Genomic DNA, 16,962 nt, shown 5'->3' with positions numbered 1-16,962 from the left:
AGGCTATACATGTGTTATTGTCTATCACCACCAAATAATATATACAACTTACATCGTTCTTGCTGGTATAATGAACAGAGGCATCATTATCATTATCTGTGATTCCTTCAAATTTCTTATGTACCCAAATATATCCATTGAGACCAAGTATGACATCGACACCACAGGGAAGTGAGTGGAATTGTGATTTACATCTCTGGACAAGCACAGGAGGTACACATATAAAAGATCCATTTCTAAGTTTACAGAATTTAAAACCACGGGTATGGAGTCCAATTGTACCATCTGAATAGAATGTCTGTACTTCAGCCTACACAGCGTTTTTATTATTATTATTTTTCTGTTATTGTTATTAAGCTTTCTTTTCTTTCTTACCACTAATGCATCTCCTTCTGCAAAGAATTGTCTCATTTGAAGTTCGTCAGCTTCATTTTTACGTCTCTATTAGTGTAAAATGTTCTAAGCATCGATTCTACATTGTCAAATCATTCCCCATCTTACCTGAACACCTCCTGGAAGACTAACAGAGCTTAATAAAAGATTAGCATCTTGTCTAGAATTCACGTCCACTTTCCAACGTCGCATAGCCACTTCGGTAATACGACCCACAACAATATCACCAATTTCTGCTGTATAACGTGTCTTGAGCGGTCTCACAGATAGCAATTTGTTGACCTTTTCAACAACACCCGCGACGGACGAAATAACGCCTTCTCCATCGGTGTAAGTACCATGACCTCTCATGAATTGTTGATCGACTGTTACTGTTTCACCTGGATTGACCAGGTGAGACTCTTCACCGTCAATTTGCATACGATTGTTGGTTGATTTTGATGATTTTGTCGGCACAGGCGATAATATAGTGAGATCCATAACGTTTTTAATAAAGAGATAAAAAGAAGGTGAACAAAGAAGGTAAAGAGACTAAATTTTTTGTGCGGAGTATAAGCCACTTTGGCTGCTTGGATTCAATTTAAAGTAAGCAAAGACAAGAAAACAAAAAGTTACAGTTCCAGAATGAATTTTATTTTACATATTAGGTCTTTTTCCAGTTTGCCCACTCAGCTAATGTATCATCATCAATATAATCATATCTCATAATAAGCCCATCTTCTCCTGCAGCAATAATTTGACTTTTTTTCACTAGTTAGTACTCTTTTTTTTTTCTTCTTACAATAAGAATGCAAACATTTCTACTTACCGACAATCACGAGAAAATGCACAACATCGAATTGCTTTTGTTGATCTTCGATGACCTAATTCAGATATCATAGCTCCTGTATGCAAATTATAGATAAAGAGAGAACCTTGACGCGTTCCAATACATACATAAGTCTCATCCAAACTAACATCAAATCTAGAATAATTTTCTCCAGAACGAAGCCTAATGGATCGTAACGTCTTTTTGGATCATTAATTTTCTTTATTTCCCCACAGTTACACTAATTGCTTTTTTTTTACCTTTTCGGTTTCTAGTTCCCAATACTCTAATTTACCATTAATTGACTTTGATAGCACGTTGTTGTTTGCAAACCTAATACAATCTATATTCCTTTTCTTAATTGATGTATATTATTTTAAACATCATGTCTTACCAATATAACTATCTCCATGGAATTTCTTTAATAAACGTGAGTTTTTCTTAGTCACCGTGATAGCTTCATCCATCATGCCTGTCGTACTTGGAATCTGCCATTCACGTAACTCTCCTCTAGAGTTACCAGAAACAAATTTCGTACCTGAAGGATGAAAGCACTTTTTTTGGATTAATTTTTAATAGTGAGCAACAGTGAGCAATCGCTTTTTACCGAAACAGTAGCATCACATTCAAATATAGCCAAGCAAATATTCTCATCTACATCCCAAAGTCTTATTGTTCCATCTTTTGATGTGGATAGGATAATGTTGTCATTTTGAGGATGTGATTGTAGATCATGAATAGTTTCTAATAAACATGCTCAGTGATTTTATTACATCTGTTTATAACATGTACTCACTTGAATGTCCTTCCAATATTTTAATCTCTTGTGAATTTGCTAAACTTAAAATGTGAATCAATCCATCTGCTCCAGCTGTAGCTAACCATGCATCGCCTTGTCTGTACAACCAACAAAATGTATACAATTCACGATTAACACCATCCTCTTCTGTAATATCAAAGTTTGACATGATATCTAAATGATCTCCGCAATGTTCATTATCATACACACTAAGCTAATAAAATGCTCTTTTCTCAATTTTTATAAAAACTTTAAAAGAAAAAAAAATTGCAATCTTTACCTCACAACCTCCAATAGTAGCCAATATATTGCTTGTATCTGTACTATTTCTTTGTACAGCACCTCTTTTGTCAAAAGTTTTATTCAAGTCCAAACCACTGGGTGCATTGAAATTTTTGTTATTGAAAAAGAAGGCAAGTTGATTGATGTCTCGACCGTGATTCTCTTTAACAATTCTTCTTAATCTCATGTTTCCAAACACATGCTCCTGTCTTTGATCACGCGATAGTGTTGTTTGTTCTGAAGAGGTTTGTTTTGTTGCGGTCATTTCTGTTATAAAAAAAGAAGAAAAAAGACACGTTCCTTTTTTTTCATTTCAAAAAAGTCAATGTTCGCGTTTGTGACTGGGTTGTCTTACTCTCCATACAACGCCAGTAAAAAGAGCCCTTGTTTCAAATATTATTATTTCTCATGACACAGCTCTAAGGAATTGTTTAAATCCTAGGAGCAAAGCTTACCTTTTATGGAAGCATTAAGAGAAAGGAACCATGGCTAATATATCCTATCAGCAACTAATTATTTAATAAAACAAAAGAGGTTCTCTTGACTTTAAAAAGTAAAGGATGTAATATACATTAAATATTATCATCAAAATATTGGCAAGAGATCATATCAGAACCAATTCATAAGAAAAGAATAAATACTTCTTTTTTGATTTATCTTGATTTAATTAACAAAAAAAAAATGTATAACAGGCCGCGAAGTTCAGCGAATAGTAACATCGGCTTTATTTTATACCAACATAAGCTGTAAAAGGTTTTAATTATACTACAGATTACACGTAACTTTCAGAACGATTTGAAATGTATTTTTTATTTTTATTCTTTTCAGAAACTGATGGGTAGTTACTTACAAACATTAACCTTAATTACTCTTTTCTTTTTATAAAGAGGGCTGTGATCATATATTGCAAGTTTTGCTTTGATATAAATATTATGTTGCCTAGGGTTTGTTCAAAAACTTAATGTATCTTCTTTTTCTTTCTTTCATCAAAATAAACACATTCAAATTAATGGGACTTGCATTAACTAATACCATCTCAACACATTTACATTTGTGTTTGATTATTGATCGGCTGAATGGGATAGAAATAGTTTTGAAACCTTTTTTTTAGATGAATGTAATAAACTTTACAAACCAAAGAGATGTATATTTTTTTTGTTAAAAATTGCTCGTTATTAAAAGATTAAACTCATAATTTAGAATGATCAGCTAATAAGAATTAGGTATGTTTGCATTATTTTAATGACTTGTAAGGCCATGAAAAGAAAGTAGTTTATATAATCATTCAAAAAAGGAAAGAAAGAGAGCTGTAAGCAGGACTATAACAAACCAGTTCATGATGCATAAAATCATTGTGTTTCCCTACCGTTTCTAATAAATATATTGTCGGCTTCAAGTAAGACAATAACTAAACAAAAGCCACCTTATACGTAAGCTTCTTGCATATTTTGTTTTAAACTACTCCATTATGACTCAAGGTCCTCCATCCACAGTCTAAAATCGCGTGAATCGGAAATTATACGTTCATCTTCACTACCTTTCATGGTCCTGCTTTTCTCTGCATCAAGCAATCATACACAAATTTTTCATCTAAATTTATACCAATCTAGAGCCCCTCCTCCCCATGGTTTTACAGGAAACAGACCACCCAAGATATTATACTAAACCTAAAATGTAAACCATAGTGAGTCACTCCAATTTTTGGTTTATGCATATAAATAACTTTTTCAGATATTAATAGGGCCACAAGTACTATTACTACATATGAAAACATATAACTACATGTATAGAAAGTAATATTTTTATTAATTCATTTAATTGGAATAGCCTACAAGTGAATGAGCAAACATAAAAGTAATGTGCTACAAAATCTATTTTTTCCCCTTGAAAATTTTTGATGTAGAAATTTTTGAAGGTAAATAAAATTTTCTGTTTGTTCTTAAATAGCCATGAATTATTTCTCTTCTTTCTTACTTTAATAAAATGTGTGATTTAAATTGGTGCCCTGTTTGTGAAAAGGCCATTTCTGCTGAATCTGTAAGATACATGTATACAAGGTGTTTTCGAGTTTTTAATTAAAAATACTAGGATTCTTTGTATTGCTCAATAGATTGCTTATTAAAAGATGGAAATGATTTTAAAAGCAACGAATTAACACACACATTCAGGGGATTCTTGTATCCAAAACAACATAATGTAAATATCCATGTATGCCGAGATGATGATAACCTTGCTGATTCTATAAAAATACCGGAATCAATACCGACACTAGAATCAATGCTATCAAACGAGGATGATACGGATGATGAAGAGAATAATATCTTTTCATGTTGCGACTATTGTGAAAATAAGATGAACAAAGGCTGGAACTTTGGTAAATCATTCAAGGATGTCTGTCCTTCATACAATCCACTCTGGTCAGAAAACATGCCTGATATGGAAGAAGATCAACCATGAAATTGTTTATCGCTCCTCTCATTCAATCCTTAAAGATATCTAAATGTACAAAAGCACATCATATTTATTTGTTTCTATCAATCACTTAAAAAAACCCATTTTTAAACCCTAAATAAACATTCATTACCGAATACTATCACATTTAATATAAGCTATTTAAAAGTGCTGTGATATCATAAGCAAAAAATAATGGGCTTGCTTGATGTATGACAAAGTCATTTATTTTTTATTTATTACAGTTTGTTTTTAAGCAATAATCATTCTAGGCTATTACTCTATTACGTCAATAAATAGAGAAATGAAAGAGAGGACACTACAACTTAGTTAAAGAATATAAACTGATCACAGTCATCTTTTGTCTGCTTCAAGTGCACATTATAAATAGAGCTCAGTTGGAATACAAGTAAGGTTCTACATACACATTTTTAATTATGATTGGTTAAAAATTAAAATCTTTTCATTCTGTTCTTTTGGTCATAGTAACGATAACCAACGAATAAAAGACCAACAAGTGCGCCTGCTAAAACCATCTTAAATAAAACAGAGAGTACTCCTCCTCCTGAAGAGCCGGATTTCTTTGCTCTTTCTGGTCTAGGTGCTGCTTCCTTGACAGCAGGGGGAATAGATCTGGTAACTACTGAGATAATGTCATGATTATCTGTTACTTCACCAGTGTGTGCACTGAAGCCAAGATACATATGTTCAGGAAGTGTGATATCGTGTTTCTTGAAGCAAAGTTCCCATTCGTCTTCATGCTTCCATTGTAATTCCAGTTGAATATAATTTGCTTTGTGATAAACCAACTTGGCACGAGTGGGAATTCCTCTCATTCTAAAATCAGCCTATACAATGCCTTCAGTAACAGCTAGAGCTAAATTTATACTTATCATTACCTCACAGCCAGCCAATTCAGTATCACTACCGTCCTTGTCATTATTATAAGATTGCATACCATTGTTTAACATGGCTGAAACATAAGGAAATGTATGGCGCTATGAAGAATTTCCTTTTAATTTCCTTCTCTCTTTCGCACTTTTGCTCTTCCTTACATGAGATCTTTCATTATCATAAGTATCAAAAAAGATGCCAAGACCATCAAATCTATCCACAGATCCAAATACAGGACCAGGAAGCATTCTTTGCTTGGTGAGCCACACTTTTGAAAAAAGATTAGTAAAAAAAAAAAAAGAAGTTAAACTGGTATAGAAATATACTTACTAGCAAAACCATCACCATAAAGATGTCCACTGCTACCTTCTACTTTAAATTCAAATTCAACTTCAAAATTATCGCTCACCAAAGGCTATATATAAAGTGTTATAGGTTCATATTAAAAAAAAACACACTACTATAATATTACCATACGTGACCATAAGTAACCTGATTGGGATTGTCTCATAGAAGTTAAACGAATATGTTGGTTGGTATTAATAATTGTATCTCCTGCAAAGTCGAACCATCTATTTTGAAGCTCTTCATCTAAAAAGTAATGTTCAGTTTATTATTTTTATTTCGATTGAGATTTCTTCTTACCAATATAAGGCATTGAAATAGAGTGAGTTCTCATAGTCGAGCTGCCCTGGGCATATACCAAGCTAGTACATGCCACAAACAAAGTAGAAAGCACAGCTAAAACTGAACGCATGTTTTTGGTGTACAAAGAAGAAGAAGAAAAAAGTAAAACGCGTTTTTTCTTTCACAGAAATTAAATGACAATTTCGGCCATTAAATTTATTTATTTCTTTCCATTAAACGACCCACCAACTCCTTTTGAATCTGTGCCTGTTTCTTGCTCTCGGCCAAGGAACCCAAACTTCTTAAATCATTGACGATATCTTTTGTTTTGCCAAAATAAACCTCTTGAAGTGAATTACGCATTTTTAATTCCATATCTTCAACCATACGTCCAACATTAGCGATATGAGCGGATGGATCGTCTACTGGGTAGTCTTGTTCTACCTGTCTTGTCATACTTCCACTTAGATTCAAATTACCGAGATCTTGATTATTTGTGATCATGTAAAGCATGACAGTGGATGTAAGCTGGTATTGTGCATTACGTCCTCTTTCTGACACTTCAAACACATGAATAGAATCCCAGGCACCTTTCATACGTCTTGTACCATCACTTACTATATGCGTTGTTAGACAGCATATTTGCTTTTTCTTGTTTGTACCTTTTTTAATCAATACAACGATAGCAAATTTATCGTCCATATCAAATGCATAAACGGATGAAACACCGCCTTCATAATACATCTCACGGTAGGTATCAAATGCTTCATTAGCTGCTATTTCTAATTTTCTAAGAGAAGGTGAAGGAACTGCACCATCCAATAGCTCAGGTTCATATTCATTACTCCAAGGGGATCTTTTTTTTTTTTCATTAAAAGCATATCCTTATCATGTCATACTTTTATACTACCTGTAAGAGTCACCATCTCGGTTATAATCACATACAAGATAATCTTTGCCTGACTTTGAGCAACGCTTTACTTTGAGTGGTTGGTCAACAGAAGATAATAATTCATCAGCCAAGTCGGGATGAACTAATTCAAAAAGCTTTGCTAAATTGTCTTCCACATTTTGAGGTGGTAAACGTCGCATTAAATCCAAAGCACAATCAAATTGGTCACTCTACATGTTATAAATTGTGTTTAGAAATCATAAAAATACAGCAAAGAAAATATGTAAATACCATTCTTATATGTGTAAGTAAAAGAGGAAAAAATAAAAGAAAAACAGCTGAATAGCAAATTTCTTTCTCTCTCCTTGGTGTGTTACATAGAAGAGTGCACTTAGGGAATGAAAAAAAGTAATTCTCATCAACCGTGTTTTCTCTATATTTCATCACTTACTATATTTGAAGTGTAGCTACAGTAATCTCTAAGAGCTGTCGTATCCAAGAACTTGAGGCATGAAATTATTTGAAGCTTGAATAAATATTAGATTCTTTGTACATGAGACAGACTATCCAGCTCGTCTGATTTATTCCTTTTCAATCTTAAACAAAATTTTCTTTAAAATTAGGTTTGAGATCACTTGCATAGGCCCTGATAATCTATGGAAGCCCCTTTATATTTCGTGAAGATACGCAATAACTTACTGGGTTATCATCTCACCGTACTAAATACTATAAACGGATATTGAAGTTGGAGAAATAGGCAAAAAGAAAATCATCTGAAAGAATAAATGCTAAAAACTACTTGTTATCTTAGGCACGGAAGCACAGGTCATACATAACTTCAATGAAGCATACTTGCTAGAGTATTCGTTTGCTAGAGAGCCGTATGAAGTCAAGCAACTGTTGACAACCGACATATTCACGAATATGATAGGATACACGTCCATTTTTAACAAGAAAACTCACGGATTCTCAAACTGGTGCAAGAAGAAAGGGATAGGAGATGGAGTGCTTTACGTATAAATAGTAGGAAGCTGAAAGAACTAACGAGACCGAACAATGTCTCTCGAGTCGGATAATTTTCTCCAAGAATGATTTCAAGGCTGTTTACATTAGTTTGAGCAAGACCTGAGATTAGATGACAAAAGATAGTTGCGACTGGTATGGTTTGACGCAAGAAAAATTTAATAAACTGATGTTAATAATCAACTGTTGAGATGAAAGTGGGACTTGGCTGCTCATAATATTTACCGTTTATCAGAGTCTATTTTTATTCAAGCTTATTCGTAAAGATTTAGTCCAGAATAAAAAGTCTGGACCTTAGTGGCATGTCAAAACATGGCAGAAGAGCAGCACATCAACTGGCAGATACAAGACGCTTTACGTGTTTAAAGAAGAATATCATGATATTACAACTATAGGTAAATGATCATGTTCTAAACTACAATACTTGAATAGACCTGGTGGAATCCGTCCACTCATTTGTTGCGTACTTGCCGAAATAGTAACATCTTTTAAGCCAATTGAAAGAAGACTATGAGATAATGGGACACGCAAGGAGAACCCCTATCAACGAAAACGATGAGGATAGAAGTCGTTCACTGACACAAATAATATATTCGTTAAGGAGGAGATTGCTAGTCGACAAGGTTTTTGTATCGCCCATCAACCAAGCAAAGGAACCAATAGGCAAAAGAGATATTGTAAAGTATCGAATCATGGAAGGCACAAAAGTGATTGAAGAAGACATCATAAACAAAACAAAATAAAAAAAGTTAAGCAATAATTTTTTTTTTTACTATAAACCTCCTGGAATATATCAGAAATTTCACAAATATAAAGTATGAAACAAAAACTAAAAAGTAACAAGACAATTGTTGTGAGATTAATAATTGTATATATGACTTTATTGATAAAAAACAATGGAGGCTATTTATACTTTTTGAATGTCTGGATCTTTATCGCTATTTGAATTAATAGGTTAAAAATAATGCTACGAGAAGGATAGGAAGATAAAGGAAAGACAGTGGATGAACATTAGTCGTTGATTTCTTGACGGATCAAGGAACAATGGAGTGAGTAGATCATTGATCTGATAATAGCTACCAAATAGGATTACATTGAGCTGCCATCCCTAAAGCCAGGTTCCGAAATAATTATTAAAATGCCGATAGGAACAATAGGACAATGACGATTATTGCAGAAGTCTCATATTTATTAATAAAGATCTGGCAAGACTATAGTTCTGTAGTATCTAAGGTTATTTCTGAAAGTTTACTTTGTTAGTCGGGTGGATATAATATCTTTCATGTTACCATTTCCTTCCTACTGTTACATTGTTTTCATTTTCGTTTCAAGATTTGAAATTTACAGTCTCTCGTGCTCCTTCCCCCTTCCTTTTTTTTTAATTAAGCATGGAGGCTTTATGGCCTTTCCTTGCTAAGACACTTGCCAAAACATTTAGCAGAACGAGAAACAAAGATTTTGAAGTCACTTAAATATAATTTATCACATGCTACACTAATTCTAGTCATTATCGATTCTTTTTTCAAGAACTTATTTCGCTAAATTTTACGCTTAGCAACTGATCAGAAGCATCCAATTGGATTAAGTTCAGGAGAATACGGAGAAAGCTATACATGCTGTTATCCTCGAGAGTGAATATACTTTCTTATACCCGTTGAGCTGTGGATAAGAGCACTATCCATGAAAAGATAATGTCCTTTCATTTCTGGACACTTGTCCATTTCATCAAGAGCAGCTTTTAAAAAGCTCAGATAATGCCCTGTCACTGTTCCTGTATTATAGGCATCGGTCTCACGTCCAATCCTTCTCTTCTTTATACAATTTGGAACTCTCAAACCAACATCAATTAAAACAGCAACAAATATTACTCCTAAAATTGATGTTGTGTTCGCTTTAGTTGTAGACACTATAAAACTACAGTTTTACTTTTTTGAAATGGCTGTAAATGATATTGCTTTGTGTAACTTCTGTACCTTTTTATTATTTTCCAAAACAAAAAACAATTCCGAAATGGCTTATTCATATTCGACAACAACCGTTGTCAGGTATTTAAACATAGTAACAGGAACATGGGTAACATAGGAATAGAACTTTTCTTTAGCATTATCATCATCGTTACGCCTACGAACAATACGAACACGCATTCGGTGGTTAATGTGCTTGACACCTCTAGACCAGAGGATCCTATTCAAAGTAGGATCAAGACGAACATCCTTGGTGCCCATGGCCTTTTCAGCAAAATCCTTGACAGCTTTAATAGCATGAGGAGTACGCTTTCTGAAAGAACGGCCAAAGACGTACCTATGAAAGCGAATAGTGTACTCACGAACAACAACATCATTGAGAACAGAACGCTTTTGAGGAGTAGACTTGACCATGATAACTAAATTTCAAAAATTAAGCGAAAAAAGGTTTATAAAGATGAAGAAGAAGAATATGGATATTTGATTCCTGCCTCAGCTTGTATTTATAGACTATGGAAAACACTGTTCGCGTGTCGTTGTTTTAATTATGATCCGGATACGGTGCAGCAGCCAATAGTTTAGAAGCCAAAAAAAATTGGTAGTGGCTTAGACAAGATAAAAATTTTGTTACAACATTGGCTCGAGGTGAAATCTTCCTCTTTTCCCATCAACACACAACATGGAGAACTCTGAAGGCCAACTCATCGATCTTTACATTCCTCGCAAGTGGTAAGTTATATTTTTTGTTTTGAAAGAACTCTATACCTATTGGTACGTGATACTTACTTTTTTCCTAGCTCTGCCACCAACCGTCTCATTACTGCTAAGGATCACGCTTCCGTCCAAATCAACGTTGCTGATGTCAACGCTGAAGGTCGCTACACCAACACCTTCTCCACCTATGCTTTCTGTGGTTTCGTTCGTAAGGAAGCTGAATCTGATGACTCTCTTAACCGTCTTGCTCAACAAGATGGCTGTAAGTATCTTTTTGGCTGTAAAAGAGAATTCATTGTACTAAGTCTATTTCCTTTTAGACTTGAAGAACGTCTTCTCTTACCAACAATAAATGGTTTTTTGCATCATCTTGTGAATAAATACAGTATATTCAAATTCTTTGTTGTTTATGCTTTTATACAAGACAATTTCTGTATCTGTTTTGTGTTATGATTATAATTCAAGAGGGATTGTATAGAACATGTAGTATGACGAAAGGGAAAAAAAAAATACTTCAAATGAGCTTGTTGGGAATATTTCTTGATGTCTTTTGATAAAGAATGAGGCAAATGAATGTATATTACTTGATGTTGTCGGCATATGGGATTTACAATTCATTTGTACTCAATTTGTAGACAATGAAATAGAATGAAGCTATCTTTGTAATTTCAAACTGTTACAAAAGGGAGGTCTTAACCTCATCATTTTTTTTTTTATAAGATTGATATGAAGCGCGTTTTATTTTATTTTCCTCTGCTTTCTTTACTAACGGAAATCACTAGAATATAAATCAGATGATAATCAAGTCTGATTTCCATCGCTGTACCTTTCCTTTCCATTCTACTTGCCCAAACCATCAACTAAAAATCATTTCAAGTTTCCTACGACAATATAAGTAACTTTACGTGTAATTTGTAAGAAGAGAGCTAAAAAGATATAAAAAAAATGATTTAAACAAAAAGAATGTTATCAAACTAGTCTATGTTCGCACGTGAAATATTTAAAAACATGTAGAGTGTAAGGCACAAAAGTAACTGGACTGTGGTTACGAATACACAAAGTTAATAAAGAAAGTAAGAAATAATTTCATTATTGAACATTTATTTTAAAATAAGTCTAATAAATCATTTTTTATAAAGCCTTTGGTCTCTACAGCACAACATCATTCTTTCTATACTGTTTATGTTAATATAAAGTACAAAGAATAAGATTTTAACATAGTGTTTCATGCTATTTATAAAGAAAATATCAGGCGGGGAATTATTCATGTGTGTACCACAACAATCAATCATGCAGATTGGTATTAATACGAGTAAGAATACAGTTATTTATATACTAGCCGACCTACTCGTTATTTGTATATTGACCATGACTGAATGGTAGCAATTCAAAAAAAAAAAAAAAAAAAAAGATTTCAACAAGTTTTGTTTTATTTCATTTCTTTTATTTTCTGTTGCACTTCATCGTCAAGGTAAGATTCTGCTTTCCATAAGGCAATAGTTCCTGCTAATTGTTGCTGCGTTGTGAAACCTTCTGTGCTAATAATGTATTTTATGCTCTCCTATTATTAAATGAGATATTATCCAAAGTGACTTGTTTCTCCTTTTTACCTTCACCATAAACTCCTGATCATACATGTCTACACAGCTTTTCATCAAGATCAACTCTTCAGATACATGATTATCACTATTGCTTTTTAAGTTCTCTTGCAAATTTAAATTATCCACTGTCTTTGTATACTCTTCAATCATTGTGTCCAGCACTTGTTTAACTATTCAAAGTAATCATGAGACTCATGTTTATGCGCTTTATTTCTTACATTGAATTATTATTTTTTCTAATTCTTTTGAAGGTTGACCCAAGACTTGTTGAGATAAACATTGTTCCCCTTTCTCATTAAGTTTTGTCCACTGGCTTAAACTAAGTAAAAAAGATAAGAACTTTTTTTATCTCGCAAGTATGATTCTCTTTACCATTCTTTAAATTTTATTAACGAAATGTTTGTAGAGTTCATTTTAAATAAGAAAAAATAAAAAAATAAAATAAAAAATAAAAAATAAAAAAAATTATTTTTTGCTTAAAAAAATGTCAAAGACAGTGTAACCATGCTGTTGACATTCAAAAAAAGATTAAAGTACATTTTAATTTATAGATGCATAAGGATTAGATCTAATTTGTATAAATTATGATGATACATAAAACAACATAAATTGAGTGTATATGAAGTACATTTATCCACAATAAAAAATACAGCAATAACAAAACATTTCATGATTTAAAAACTAAATGACGTCTACAGGAATAAATAACTCTTTTGTGAACAATGCTTCAGTTTGTGAAACTTTTTTTTTTGGTGCTAAATCAAAGTTAGGCGACAATGAATGCGCAAATCAAAGTATCCCCCCCTGCATCAAACGTGGTATAATCAATTAAGGCAACTACCAAAACAGAAAGAAATCATATGAATGTGAATAATATCCTAAAATGCTTTATTAAATATAAGCAATGTGTTGAACTTGTATTCATAAATTTGTAAATAACATGAGCACTGTTAACACTCTTCATAAACTTTTTATTCAAATTTCTTAATTTTATTCCCCATCAGAATGGACTAATGAAGATGAAGCTTATTATAAAATCATTCAAGAAAACATTTTTAATTTGTTTTCTTCTTAAAGACTTTACTCTTATGATTAAAGTAATTTGAATTTTCTCAAAATTGACATTCTATGTTAATCGTAAAAAAAAAAAAAATAGCTTTTTCTTAATATTTCCCTTGATTCACCTGTTCATAAACTCCTCTCTTTCATTCTTTTTTATAATAGTGCTTTCTTCCTCGCAGCATAATGATCGGTCGGCTAGATTGCTCTTGTTACGTACAAGTTGAATAAAGATTTCCTTTTCTGCTGAATGTTTTGTAGGAAACGTGAAAGCATTGGATTTGTTATAGCAGTTTTAATCTCAGTTACGGAAGGGAAAATGAAGATGACGTAAAAAACCAAACTTGCCTACGGCGCGCAGCGCACAGATTACGCGTCGTAAAGAAGGAAAATAAAAGAATTTCTTGCTATTTTTTCTTTTTTTTTTTTTTTTATTCCTTTTTCTTTTTAATTATAAAGCAAAAGTATGACAAGCGACGAGAAAAAACAATTATTGTAGGTGTTTTATAAAATTCAAAAAAAAAAGAGATGAAAAAGTATTAAATAAATGTATAGACCCAACTCTGGTGTTCCAGACCAGCCAGAGATCGATCCCAACCACGATCCTGCCACTGCCATCTTGCGTCGTAAAGCAGCACCCAACAAATTGATGGTAGATGATGCTACCAATGACGATAATTCTGTCATTACTCTTTCTTCAGCTACAATGGAAAGACTTCAGCTTTTTAGAGGCGATACTGTGATTGTGAAAGGAAAGAAGAGAAAGGATACTGTTCTTATTGTTTTGGCTGATGATGATATGGAAGACAACAAGGCTAGAATTAATAAAGGTAAAGAATATATTAACTATGTGAAAAAGCTGATTTATTTAATCACTATTTATATTAGTTGTGCGTAACAACTTGCGTGTTCGTCTCGGTGATGTGATTACTCTTCATCCTTGCCCTGATATCAAATACGGTAAACGTATTCATGTTTTGCCTATTGACGATACCGTTGAAGGCTTAACTGGTAACTTATTTGAAACATTTTTGAAGCCTTATTTTTTGGAAGCATACAGACCTGTTCGTAAGGGCGATACATTTTTGGTTAGAGGTGGTATGAGAGCTGTTGAATTCAAGGTTGTAGAAACAGATCCTGAGCCCTACTGTATTGTAAAGTCGAATGTTATCATTGTATATCTATTCTTTACTTATCAAAACTTGTTTATAGGTTGCACAAGATACAGTCATTCATTGTGAAGGTGATCCTATTAAGCGTGAAGATGAGGAGCAGAGTTTGAACGAAGTTGGTTATGATGATATTGGTGGTTGTCGTAAGCAAATGGCACAAATTCGTGAATTGGTTGAATTACCCCTTCGTCACCCTCAACTCTTCAAGTCCATTGGTATTAAGCCTCCCCGTGGTATTCTTATGTTTGGTCCCCCTGGCACCGGTAAGACTTTGATTGCTCGTGCTGTAGCTAATGAAACTGGTGCATTCTTCTTTTTGATTAATGGTCCTGAAATCATGTCTAAAATGGCTGGTGAATCTGAAAGCAACCTCCGTAAAGCATTTGAAGAAGCCGAAAAGAACGCTCCTGCTATTATCTTTATTGACGAAATTGATGCTATTGCTCCCAAGCGTGAAAAGGTAATTTATAAGCAAAGTGGGATAAAATCAGACTATTAACTGGGATAAATAGACAAATGGTGAAGTAGAACGTCGTGTTGTATCTCAATTGCTTACTTTAATGGATGGTATGAAGGCTCGTTCAAATGTTGTGGTTATTGCTGCCACCAACAGACCCAACTCAATTGATCCTGCCCTTCGTCGTTTCGGTCGTTTCGATCGTGAAGTTGATATTGGAATTCCTGATCCCACTGGTCGTCTTGAAGTCCTTCGTATTCACACCAAAAACATGAAATTAGATGAAGATGTTGATCTTGAGCAAATTGCATCTGAGACACATGGTTATGTTGGTGCTGATATTGCTTCTCTTTGCTCTGAAGCCGCCATGCAGCAAATTCGTGAAAAGATGGATTTAATTGATTTGGAAGAAGAAACTATTGATACTGAAGTTTTGGACTCTTTGGCTGTCACTATGGAGAACTTCCGTTATGCCTTGGGTGTTTCTAATCCCTCTGCTCTTCGTGAAACTGTGGTTGAAGTACCTACGGTCAAGTGGGACGACATTGGTGGTCTCGAAAATGTCAAGCAAGAGTTACAAGAAACTGTACAGTACCCTGTCGAACATCCCGAAAAGTTCTTGAAGTTTGGCATGAATCCCTCCAAGGGTGTCTTGTTCTATGGTCCTCCTGGTACTGGTAAAACCTTGTTGGCCAAGGCCATCGCTAATGAGTGTCAAGCCAACTTTATATCTATTAAGGGTCCTGAACTTTTGACCATGTGGTTTGGTGAATCTGAAGCCAATGTTCGTGATGTCTTTGATAAAGCCCGTGCTGCTGCACCTTGTGTAATGTTCTTTGATGAATTAGACTCTATTGCCAAGGCCCGTGGTGGATCTGCTGGTGATGCTGGTGGTGCTGGTGATCGTGTACTTAACCAAATTTTAACTGAAATGGATGGTATGAATGCTAAGAAGAATGTATTTGTCATTGGCGCTACAAATAGACCTGATCAAATTGATCCTGCTTTATTGCGTCCTGGTCGTCTTGATCAACTTATTTATATTCCTCTTCCTGATGAAACCTCACGTTTGTCTATTTTGACGGCTACTTTACGTAAATCTCCTGTATCACCTGATGTTGACTTGAGTATCTTAGCCAAACACACTCAAGGTTTCTCTGGTGCCGATCTTGCCGAAATTTGTCAAAGAGCTGCCAAATTGGCTATTCGTGAAGATATTGAAAAGGATATTGCTAGGGAGAGAGCACGTAAAGCCAAGGAAGAAGCTGGAGAAGATGTTGGTATGGAAGAGGATGAAGAAGAGACACCAGGTGTCATTACTCGGTAAAGAAAAAATTAGATTTATGCGTTTCTTTTTGCTTATACCATTTTATTATTAGTGCTCACTTTGAAGAAGCCATGCGTTTCGCTCGTCGTTCAGTGAGTGATGCTGATATTCGTCGTTATGAGGTCTTTGCTCAAAATCTTCAACAACAACGTGGTTTTGGATCATTTAAATTTCCTGAAGGCTCTTCAGGTGCACAAGCCATGGATAGTGCGAATGCTGAAAGTGGCTTTGGTCAAGAAGGCGGTGATGATGACTTGTACGCATAATCCATTTTTATATAAACTTTTCTTTACCCAATTGCAATTTTCCTTCATACACTATATCGTTTTTGGAAATGAATTCACTTTCATATGCGAATAAAACAAACTGCTTATTCGCTTTCCAGTTTTGTAATTCAAATTTATCAAGATTTAGTAGTTTTTTTTTTTTTATTATTATTTATGCATATATGTTAATTGTAAACTATCTTAGGCCGATGAATAATATCTCTGGCAGGTGA

General features: G+C 33.9%; 9 protein-coding genes across 9 annotated transcripts; 3 read left to right on the top strand and 6 right to left on the bottom strand.

Annotated features, from left to right (window-relative positions):
- Nucleotides 1–188: 188 nt before the first annotated feature.
- On the bottom strand, nt 189–873 carry RO3G_12610 (uncharacterized protein; the record flags this gene model as incomplete). Its single annotated transcript, XM_067667194.1, has 3 exons — nt 189–236; nt 376–441; nt 502–873. 3 exons carry the CDS (start codon nt 871–873, stop codon nt 189–191), a joined length of 486 nt encoding a protein of 161 aa, XP_067523295.1.
- A 463-nt stretch (nt 874–1,336) lies between these two features.
- On the bottom strand, nt 1,337–2,469 carry RO3G_12609 (uncharacterized protein; the record flags this gene model as incomplete). The annotated part of the gene is made up of 6 exons (XM_067667193.1): nt 1,337–1,345; nt 1,462–1,487; nt 1,596–1,755; nt 1,809–1,945; nt 1,998–2,214; nt 2,281–2,469. 6 exons carry the CDS (start codon nt 2,467–2,469, stop codon nt 1,337–1,339), a joined length of 738 nt encoding a protein of 245 aa, XP_067523294.1.
- Nucleotides 2,470–4,634: 2,165 nt separating this feature from the next.
- RO3G_12608 (uncharacterized protein) lies at nt 4,635–4,739 on the top strand (the record flags this gene model as incomplete). Its single annotated transcript, XM_067667192.1, has 1 exon — nt 4,635–4,739. The coding sequence occupies one exon, from the start codon at nt 4,635–4,637 to the stop codon at nt 4,737–4,739; it is 105 nt and encodes a 34-aa protein (XP_067523293.1).
- A 446-nt stretch (nt 4,740–5,185) lies between these two features.
- RO3G_12607 (uncharacterized protein) lies at nt 5,186–6,285 on the bottom strand (the record flags this gene model as incomplete). The annotated part of the gene is made up of 6 exons (XM_067667191.1): nt 5,186–5,581; nt 5,633–5,731; nt 5,789–5,895; nt 5,958–6,042; nt 6,100–6,218; nt 6,273–6,285. 6 exons carry the CDS (start codon nt 6,283–6,285, stop codon nt 5,186–5,188), a joined length of 819 nt encoding a protein of 272 aa, XP_067523292.1.
- A 185-nt stretch (nt 6,286–6,470) lies between these two features.
- On the bottom strand, nt 6,471–7,440 carry RO3G_12606 (uncharacterized protein; the record flags this gene model as incomplete). Its single annotated transcript, XM_067667190.1, has 4 exons — nt 6,471–6,871; nt 6,917–7,110; nt 7,165–7,376; nt 7,438–7,440. 4 exons carry the CDS (start codon nt 7,438–7,440, stop codon nt 6,471–6,473), a joined length of 810 nt encoding a protein of 269 aa, XP_067523291.1.
- Nucleotides 7,441–10,184: 2,744 nt separating this feature from the next.
- Nucleotides 10,185–10,394, bottom strand: RO3G_12605 (60S ribosomal protein eL31; the record flags this gene model as incomplete). Its single annotated transcript, XM_067667189.1, has 1 exon — nt 10,185–10,394. One exon carries the CDS (start codon nt 10,392–10,394, stop codon nt 10,185–10,187), a length of 210 nt encoding a protein of 69 aa, XP_067523290.1.
- A 418-nt stretch (nt 10,395–10,812) lies between these two features.
- Nucleotides 10,813–11,199, top strand: RO3G_12604 (40S ribosomal protein eS21; the record flags this gene model as incomplete). Its single annotated transcript, XM_067667188.1, has 3 exons — nt 10,813–10,862; nt 10,931–11,109; nt 11,168–11,199. 3 exons carry the CDS (start codon nt 10,813–10,815, stop codon nt 11,197–11,199), a joined length of 261 nt encoding a protein of 86 aa, XP_067523289.1.
- A 1,077-nt stretch (nt 11,200–12,276) lies between these two features.
- Nucleotides 12,277–12,861, bottom strand: RO3G_12603 (uncharacterized protein; the record flags this gene model as incomplete). The annotated part of the gene is made up of 4 exons (XM_067667187.1): nt 12,277–12,408; nt 12,458–12,618; nt 12,667–12,767; nt 12,821–12,861. 4 exons carry the CDS (start codon nt 12,859–12,861, stop codon nt 12,277–12,279), a joined length of 435 nt encoding a protein of 144 aa, XP_067523288.1.
- Nucleotides 12,862–14,054: 1,193 nt separating this feature from the next.
- On the top strand, nt 14,055–16,729 carry RO3G_12602 (transitional endoplasmic reticulum ATPase; the record flags this gene model as incomplete). Its single annotated transcript, XM_067667186.1, has 5 exons — nt 14,055–14,337; nt 14,396–14,661; nt 14,720–15,139; nt 15,192–16,459; nt 16,516–16,729. The coding sequence occupies 5 exons, from the start codon at nt 14,055–14,057 to the stop codon at nt 16,727–16,729; spliced, it is 2,451 nt and encodes an 816-aa protein (XP_067523287.1).
- Between the last annotated feature and the right edge of the window lie 233 nt (nt 16,730–16,962).

This window comes from Rhizopus delemar, genomic scaffold, assembly GCF_000149305.1.
Source record: "Rhizopus delemar RA 99-880 supercont3.10 genomic scaffold, whole genome shotgun sequence".
NCBI lineage: Eukaryota > Fungi > Mucoromycota > Mucoromycetes > Mucorales > Rhizopodaceae > Rhizopus > Rhizopus delemar.
This window is presented reverse-complemented; position numbering and strand designations above follow the sequence as displayed.